This window comes from Portunus trituberculatus, chromosome 24 (genome assembly GCF_017591435.1).
Source record: "Portunus trituberculatus isolate SZX2019 chromosome 24, ASM1759143v1, whole genome shotgun sequence".
In the NCBI taxonomy this organism is placed as follows: domain Eukaryota; kingdom Metazoa; phylum Arthropoda; class Malacostraca; order Decapoda; family Portunidae; genus Portunus; species Portunus trituberculatus.
Genome location: NC_059278.1, coordinates 12,515,217 through 12,524,691, shown reverse-complemented (window position 1 = coordinate 12,524,691; position 9,475 = coordinate 12,515,217). Strand labels below are relative to the sequence as shown.

Here is a 9,475-nt window from a genome sequence, read left to right as displayed (position 1 = left end):
TGTATGGTACTATTAACAACCACCACCACCACCACCATCATTGTCATCATCATCATCATCATCATCATCATCATCATCATCATCATCATCACCATCTATCATAATCATCAGCAGCTTTTTTTAAGAGCTCTGTATGTGTGTATATATATATATATATATATATATATATATATATATATATATATATATATATATACAGTAATACTCCGCTTAATGAATGTTCGTCTAATGAATTTTCGATTTAACGTACTATATAAAGTTAGACCAAAAAGTCCGCATAACGTACAACCACATCCATTTTAGCGAATTTTCTGGGTTTGAATTTGTCGGATGAGGGACCGAACGCGGCAGCTTTGCTGTGATTAGCTGGCTCCCCACCTCTGTCTCTAGCGCTCCTGGAGCTGGATCCAAGATTCTTTAACGTCAGAGCAACCCCCTGCCGCGAAATGGCATCCATGAACGCTTGGAGGGACAGTGACAAGGTTGCTATCAGGTTGCTCTGAGGTTGCTGGGAACACCACCTCTCCAGGTGGTGTTACTGTCTTATATATGCATTTATGTTCACAAAACAACATTTCTATTAGCTTTTTACAAACCATCCCCCCAAGAAAGGATTGTTTTGTAATGCATAAAGTGAAATCTTACATGGAATACCAAAAAATAAAGCAGAGATGAGATCGGCCACAGACGAGGCGGAGACTCACGGCGACTCGGCCGCTTCTTCTTCTTGTGACCCTTTTAGCCAGCGTGTTGTCTTTCCCCACGATATTAAATTTATGTTTCCACTTTTCTATTGCCTGCTATAAAGGATATCATATCTTAGTATTCATATATGCTCATGCCATGAGGATAACCTAGACTTCGTGGTACTCAGTGATAAAGAATTACTAATGAAATAATGCAGTATTTCATTAGTAATTCAGGAGTGTTGTTTGCAGTTGTTTGGTTGTTGTTTTGTAGTACCGGGGATAATAGTATGAATTTTTTTTTTTAGTTATTAAGATCATTGCCTAGTGTAGCAGCAGACGTGGTCACAAGACATACAGACAGACGTATGGAAGATTCTAGAAGATCTGAGGGGAAGAGAGAGTATCCAGTTCATAAATTAAAAGCCTTAACCCTTATAGCCCGTCAGGCACAATCGTGGCTCTTACTTTAGATCCCGTCAGGCATGATCATGGTGCTTTTCAGAAGCCACGCTCCCACAGTCCAGATATATCTTATATCTAGACCGTGCGTGCTCCTTTATGCCACACAAGAATGGTTCCAGAATTTAAAGGGATGACATATGAAGAGAGACTAAAAGCTATGGATCTACCAACCCTAGAACAGAGGAGAGAGAGAGAGGGGATCTGATACAAGTTTATAAATTGATTAACGGAATGGATCAAGTGGATAATGAGAAACTAATCTGGAGAGAAGAATATGACATTAGAAGCACAAGATCGCATAGTAAGAAACTGAGGAAGGGAAGATGTCTGAGAGATGTTAAAAAATATAGTTTCCCGCAAAGATGTGTTGAGACTTGGAACAGTTTGAGTGAGGAAGTGGTGTCAGCAATGAGTGTGCATAGTTTTAAAGGGAAATTGGATAAGTGTAGATATGGAGACGGGGCCACACGAGCATAAAGCCCAGGCCCTGTAAAACTACAACTAGGTAAATACACACACAGACACACACCAGACGAGGTCGAGAAAGGACACAGTGGCGTCGCTCTCAGCTGATCTTCACTACCTGTTGTATAGTATTTGCAGTGGCCTGGGTGAGTAGTGTAGACTCGTTTTTCATGAAATCAAGTATTAGAGAATCATGAGTAAAGAAGAGATTCCATCTAAATGTAGGTATGAGACTAGGGAAAAAATGAAAGAAGATGATGACTATGTTGATAAGGGAGTAAGCGCATTCAAAGGTTTTGATACGGCGAATACTTCACTATTTAAGAGAATGTTGACTATTGAACGTAAACTAGATAGATGGATAAAGGAGAGTATGGGAATGAAAGAGAATGAAGAACAGGAAAAAGTTTAAAAAACTGATAGAAAGGATAAAAAAAAGTGGAAGAAAACGAAGCTAAGCTAAGAGCGGAAAACGAAGAACTGAAAAAGGAAGTAGCTAACTACAAGAAGCAGATGGAAGGACTCGGTAAAGCCTAGAAAGAAAAAGAGAAGCTGAAAGATCTAGTAAACAAAGAAGAGGAAAGAGTACAGAACGTGATTAAAAAAGAAGTACAAGCATGGCGAGTCCAAGATAAGAAAGATAAGGATGATTTTCAGGAGGTGATTCAAGAACAACTAAAAGAAAGAGATGAAAATATGACAAACAAAATGGTAGGAGTCCTCAAGACAAATGAAAATCTAGTTAGAGAAATTGCAGAAAAACAAGTGTAATCGTATTTGGATTAAAAGAAAAAATATAAAATATAGACCAAGAAGAGAAAAAGAAGAAATGAAATCAGTCAAAGACCTACTAAAAAATCTAAACAACGAAGATAGGCAGAACTTAGAGGAAGTAGAAGAAATAAACAGAATGGGACCATATCAAGAAGGAAAAACGAGACCAATTAAAATATTACTAAAATCACAAGCAGCAACAGAAGAAATATTATATAGAACAACTAAACTCAGAGAAACAGAAGGCTGCAAGGATATACAGGCAACCCCCGTTTAACGAAGGTTCACACAACGAAATTTCGTTATAACGAAGGTTTCATTTTACCATCTGCTCGTTTAACGAACACCAAACTCGCTTTAACGAAGTTTTATCCAGGTAATTTTTTTTTCCAAATTTGAAAGCCCACTGTATCATGCAAGCTGACAGGCTTTTGAATACATCAGGAGCTGCTGGTACTAAGGCCTGCCTCAGGAGGAATCCTGAGACACCTATAGAATAAAGATCAAGATCAAGCCTCTCATGGACAACACAGGCTCTGCCGATACAAAGGCCTGACTCAGAAGAAATTCTGTGTCACCTGTAGCATCAAGATCAAGATCAAGATCACATGCACCACTCACTGCCCAGTCAAAACATAACAGCATCACCAGCAGCTCATCTTCCTTAGTTCAACTTACCACCAAAACACCCTGCTATGTGGCCTAACGTTCCTAAAAAGACCAGGAAGTGTCTTACTCTCGAAGTGAAGCTGGGTATTATTCACAGACAAGAGAGAGAGGCGAGAAAACTAATAACATTGCTTCCCACTATGGCTTGACTCCATCTAGTGTCTACTATTTTCAAGTCAAGATACTCTATTAACCCTTAACTTCCGGGGATTAAAATATTTTTTCCTGTCTAATGACGGGGAAAAATGGTACACTAAAATTGTCAGAACACAGTTTGAATACTGATAATTATTTTGTCTGTGTTATTCTGAATACAATGATGTACTTTCCAGCTCGATATGACGTCTGAGAGTTTAGTTATTGTTTTATCAAAGTTTCCTCCTCCGAGATGTGACCAGTCAAGAGGAAACAGCCCGAGAGCGACTCTCTCTCTCTCTCTCTCTCTGTGTGTGTGTGTGAGAGAGAGAGAGAGAGAGAGAGAGAGAGAGAGAGAGAGAGAGAGAGAGGAAGGAAGGACATATTATCACTGATTTCTGAGACACGTGTGTGTGTGTGTGTGTGTGTGTGTGTGTGTGTGTGTGTGTGTGTGTGTGTGTGTGTGTGTGTGTGTCATATATCACTGATTTCTGAGACACGTTGTGTGTGTGTGTGTGTGTGTGTGTGTGTGTGTGTGTGTGTGTGTGTGTGTGTGTGTGTGTGTGTAAGCATTACTCTCTCTCTCTCTCTCTCTCTCTCTCTCTCTCTCTCTCTCTCTCTCTCTCTCTCTCTGACAAGTGTTGATGTGTGTAGGCCTGCGTGTGTGACTCAGATGAGTTACCTCAAAGCTTTTCTCGAATGACTCATAAGAAGCGTGACGGCTATGAACGCCAGGAGTTCATTTCTTGTGATGTTTTTCCACTCTTTCTCGTGAGAGCTATGGGCACATCATCATCATCTGCTGTTTCTTCATCATGAAAAGTGTTGCTCTCACTCACTATATGGTCCAAGAAAGCATCACTGAGAAACGCCATGAAATAGTCACAATTGTGTTGCACAGGAGGAATTCAGCTGTTATGCCAGGAGACACAGATAAATCAGGCATAACTGGGAAAAATCATCATTGAATTCCTCCATTGAAAGACAGGTCGGGTCTCGCCACCTCTGCCACGCCCCTTGATCGCCTCCCCAGAACGCGAGGAGCACGCGCATGCTCATGCCTCCTAGAAACACTCTGTGTCCTTGACACATTATCTGAGTCTGTTCTTCATCATTATTGCCTTCACTGTCACTTATACTGTGTAAGAGTCTCTGTCTCTCTGTCTGTTCTCCTGAGAAAGCAGGTGAATGATGCTCTACATCCGTGTCCTCACTACTAGTCTCTTCACTTTCCCAGTTTCTTCTTCTATATATTCACTGTCACTTTCTTCTAGCTCAGAACCACTGCTTAAAAGGGTTCTGCCTTGCTCCATGGTGATTTACAATCTGACCCGATCCTTCGCTGTTATCACTGACCTTTCTACCCAGCGTCACTGAGTTGCCAAGTGTCGCCCATAAAACGGGAAAACAGTTCAGTTACCTCTAAAATTAGGAGCTCTTGTGGAAACACTTGTGTGGTAAAGATGCCAGATACTTACTCACCATCCGCCTCAAGAGAGCGCAAGAGACTTAAAATTACGCCGGAAAAATCTTGATTACTGGGACGAATCCCGTACTGGACGTTCTGACGCAAACGTTTATATACGACCGCCGGAAGTTAAGGGTTAAGAAGGCTAGTGAGACCTCATCTTCCTTGCAAGTTAAAAGAACCACCAGAACTCATGACTCTACAATAGATAAAATGGAAAGCCTTGTGGAAATGTGGTACATAAGTTTTGTATGCAGTACCATGATGCGCACTTTGTTTACATTCCACAGGTTGCCGGTTAGTGTATTTCCCGTTTCACTCTCCCTCCCTTCATAAAGTTAAGATCATCAACATTATAAAGTTAGGTACATACATACATTAGTGTACATTATAATGACTTAAATTAAACTACCTAAATATTTAACTTCATAATTTTTACTTTCATTAAACCTTTTACTGTACTATGATGCACTCTCACTTTGCTTACTCTCAATGGAAGTTCAAATCAGGGGTTATACTTGTTATAATCGGTTCGCTTAACGAAGTTTCTCTTAACGAAGTGTTTTTTAGGAACGTAACCCCTTCGTTAAACGGGGGTTGCCTGTATATATGTAAAGAAGAATTGAAATGAGGAAGAAAGGAAGAGATACAACGAACTGGTGGCAGCAGTAAGGGAAAAAAATAATGAAAGGTCAGAAGAGGAAAAAAAGACATTTTTTTGGAGAATTCTAGGAGACAGGATAAGAAAATGGTATATAAAAGAGAAGGAAGAGGAAAAGTGGAACAAGTCTAACTAAAAGTGATAAAGGCAAGAGACTAAAAATTATGTATAGAAACATAAACGGGGTTTTATCAAGTAAATCAAAATTAAGAGAATACATAAAGAAAGAACTGGATATTGTATACCTGGCTGAAACCAAACTAAATGAGGTAATAAAAATAGACTTTGATAATAGGTATAATGTATGGAGGAGAGACAGAGGTGGTAAAAGAGGAGGAGTCATGATAATGTCAAATAAGTAGATGGTGGTAAACAAAGTGGAATGTGGGGAAGTGATAAAGGCAAGAGACTAAAAATGATGTATACAAACATAGACGGGGTTTTATCAAGTAAATTAAGATTAAGAGAATACATAAAGAAAGAATAACTGGATATTGTATACCTGGCTGAAACAAAACTAAATGAGGTAATCAAAATAGACTTTGATAATAGGTATAATGTATGGAGGAGAGACAGACGGGGTAAAGGAGGAGTCATGATAATGTCAAGGAAGGAGATGGTGGTAAACCAAGTGGAATGTGGGGGAAGGAAAAGCAGAAGTACTGTATGTTAAGATGCATAGTAATAAAAAAGAGCTAACAATCATTGTAACATATGTGCCACCAAAAACAAATTAATGGACCAATCAAGAATATAAAGACTTGATAGATGACACAATAAGGAGTCTAACGAGAATTATTAAGAAAAGGAGAAAAGTTATATTAGTAGAAGATATCAACTGTAAAGAAGTGGACTGGGTAAATTATGAAAGTGGTATGGGGGAAGAAGCCTGGGGAGAAAGATTCCTGAACCTAATGATAGATAATATGATGGACCAAAGAGTAAAGGAAAACACAAGATTCAGAGGAAATGATGAGCCGGCAAGATTAGACCTGGTTTTTACAAGGGGTATACAAATGAATGATGATATAAGATATAAATGCCCATTGGGAAAGAGTGATCATGTAATATTAGAAATGGATATAGAAGTGGGAAAAGAAGATAGAGATGAATCATACAAAGGAGACTGATTAGATTATAGAAAGGCTGATATTGAGAATCTCAAGAACTATTTAAAATACGCTAACTGGGAGGAAATAGAAAACTCTTAGGGAGTGCATGAGAAATATAACTTATTTTTGGAAATATACAAAACAGGAGTCAAGGAATATATCCTGAAATATAGACCTAAAGAAGAAGTAAAGAAAGATTGGTTTAACGCAAAGTGTGCTAGGGCATAGGAGAAAAGGGATGGAGCATGGAGAAGGTGGAGGAGAAATAGAAATGCAGTAAATGAGGTAAACTTCAAGATAGCAAGAAATGAATATGTTAAAGTGAGGAAAAAAGAGGAGAGAATCTATGAAAAGGACACAGTCGAAAAATGCAAGGAACAACTAAAATTGTTCTACAGATTCATAAACGGAAAAATAATACAAAAAGAAACAATAGAAAGGTTAAAAGGAGAAAATGGGATTGTGGAAGACAAAAAGTATGGCAGAACTGTTAAATAATAAGTTCCAGGAGGTCTTTAGTAAGGAATCCAAATTTGAAAGACCACTGGGTAATAGAGAGACCATCTATATGGAAGAGATTAAAGTAACCAAGCTTGAAATAAAAGAATTAATGAAGGAATTGGATGAAGAAAAGGCAATGGGACCGGATGAAGTCTCAGGCAGAATACTGAAAGAATGTAGGAAAGAACTAGCAAGTCCTATATACATCATAAAATGCTCAATAGAAAATGGAACAGTACCAGTGGAATGGAAAAGAGCTGAGGTGGTTCCCATATATAAGAGCAGAAGGAAGGAAGAACCTCTAAATTACAGACCGGTATCACTAACTAGTGTAATATGTAAGATGTGTGAAAGAGTAATAAAGAAGCAATGGATTAAGTTCCTTAAAGACAACAAATTACTATCAAATAGCCGATTTGGTTTTAGAAAAGGTCGGTCGTGTGTAACAAATTTACTGAGTTTCTACTCTAGAATAGTTGATAGGGTACATGAGAGGGAGGGATGGGTTGATTGTATTTACTTTGATTTAAAAAAAGGCATTTGATAAAGTGCCGCATGGAAGGTTACTGTGGAAATTAGAGGAGAAAGATGGTTTAAAAGGAACCACATTGAGATGGATGGAAAATTATTTGAGGGGGAGAGAAATAAGGACGGTAGTTAAAGATATGAAGTCCAAGTGGAGAGCAGTAGAAAGCGGAGTGCCACAGGGGTCAGTATTGCCGCCAATACTTTTTCTCATTTATATAAATGACATGCCAGAAGGAGTGAAGAGCTACATAAATCTGTTTGCAGACGATGCGAAACTTTGCAGAGTTATAAAGCAAAAAGAGGATTGTGAAATACTGCAAGAAGACCTAAATAAGATCTGGGAATGGAGTAAAAAGTGGGAGATGGAATTCAATGTGGACAAAAGCCTTGTCATGGAAATGGGGAAAGAGTGAAAGACAACCAGTGGGAATCTATAAGATGGGAGATGGAGTAAAACTGGAGAAAGTATAAAAGGAAAAGGATTTGGGAGTGACGATGGAAGAAAATAATCAACCGGTAAGCCATATTGATAGAATTTTCAGAGAGACATACAATTTGGTAAGGAATATTGGAATAACATTTCACTACATGGACAAAAAATGATGAAGAAACTGATAAGTACTATAATAAGACCCAGATTGGAATATGTAGGAGTAATGTGGACTCCTCACAAAAAGAAACACATAAGGAAGCTGGAGAGATTACAAAAAATGGCTACAAGAATGGTCCCAGAACTTGAAGGGATGACATATGAGGAGAGACTAAAAGCTATGGATCTTCCAACATTGGAGCAGAGAAGGAAGAGAGGGGATCTCATACAAGTTTATAAATTGATAAATGGAATGGACCAAGTGGACAATGAGTATCTGATCATGAGATAAGAATATGCCAGTTGAAGCACAAGATCATATAGTAAGAAGCTGAGGAAGGGAAGATTTGTAAGAGATATTAAAAAGTATAGTTTCCCGCAAAGATGTATTGAGACGTGGAACAGTTTGAATGAAGAAGTAGTGTCTGCAACAAGTATGCATACTTTTAAAGTAAGATTGGATAAGTGTAGATATGGAGACGTGGCCACACGAGCATAAAAGCCAGTCCCTGTAAAACTACAATTAGGTAAATACACGTGGATGGATATTCTGCCTTCTCTGTGTGGAGCTCCTCATTATGTGCTACATATGTATAATATCATAGTAAGGCTGGTAGTGAAATATACAGCTGAAAAGATAAATGTTATGAATGATTCTAGGGAGGTTTTTACTACTTGATTTGGCAGGGCTGTCCATCCAAGTGACGTGAAGATGTCTGCTGGGGACCGTATGCCCAGCCATGCCTGTGAGACAGTTGGCTGTGGGGCTGAGGCAAGATTACAGTGTCCCACATGCATCAAATTGGGCATTCAGGGATCCTTTTTCTGCTCCCAGGTAATATTTCTGTTGGTCTTGTGTGGTTGTTACTATGTAAAGATGTAAATAGTCTTAGGAAAATGATAGGAAAGCATGGTTGTTTGTGTGGGAAGGAAATTCAAGCAATTACTGCCTGTACTGTAGGTGGGTCCTCACTCCCAGAGCTACATTGACTGTCATTTACCCTTTTTTGGGCTATACAGATAAGATGGATTTTCAAAAGTAAGTCAATAACTATGACTATGACTCGACCCCTTCTGTCAAAATGTACTGTATATATATAAGTCTGTTCATTCACACAATCTACTTGTATAGAAGTACTTTCAGTCTATGTAGATGAGATCAAATATAGGCTGAGATTTCTTTCCATTTTCCTCAAGATCTGTAGCTGAGACAAGACTTGTTGTTGGAAGGAAAATCGGAGAAATTCATAGTCTCCATTTTACAATCATTACACGGAATATGTACCATGGTAAAATTTTTCTTACTACTAGTGATTCTATTAGCAATGTTCATGTGATGAATGTGGAATATAAGATACTGTTTGGCAATGTCTGGGATTATGAGTTCACATTCAGAGCGTAGCTGCGGTGGCGAGTGGACGT

General features: G+C 38.6%; 1 protein-coding gene across 15 annotated transcripts in view; it reads left to right on the top strand.

Moving 5' to 3' along the window:
• LOC123508360 (methionine aminopeptidase 1-like) overlaps positions 1–9,475 on the top strand; it is a 132,016-nt gene that overhangs the window by 52,235 nt on the left and 70,306 nt on the right. For 13 of the 15 annotated variants that reach the window (XM_045262010.1, XM_045261998.1, XM_045262002.1 and 10 more), the window contains one exon: positions 8,741–8,888. The exons of 1 other annotated variant lie outside the window; for it this stretch is intronic. In XM_045262010.1, coding sequence (XP_045117945.1) covers positions 8,766–8,888 — 123 coding nt within the window. In that variant the 5' untranslated portion in view covers positions 8,741–8,765. Of the gene's footprint in view, positions 1–1,743; positions 1,763–8,740; positions 8,889–9,475 lie in introns of those variants that run through there. One more of the 15 variants, XM_045262006.1, reaches the window with a different exon arrangement.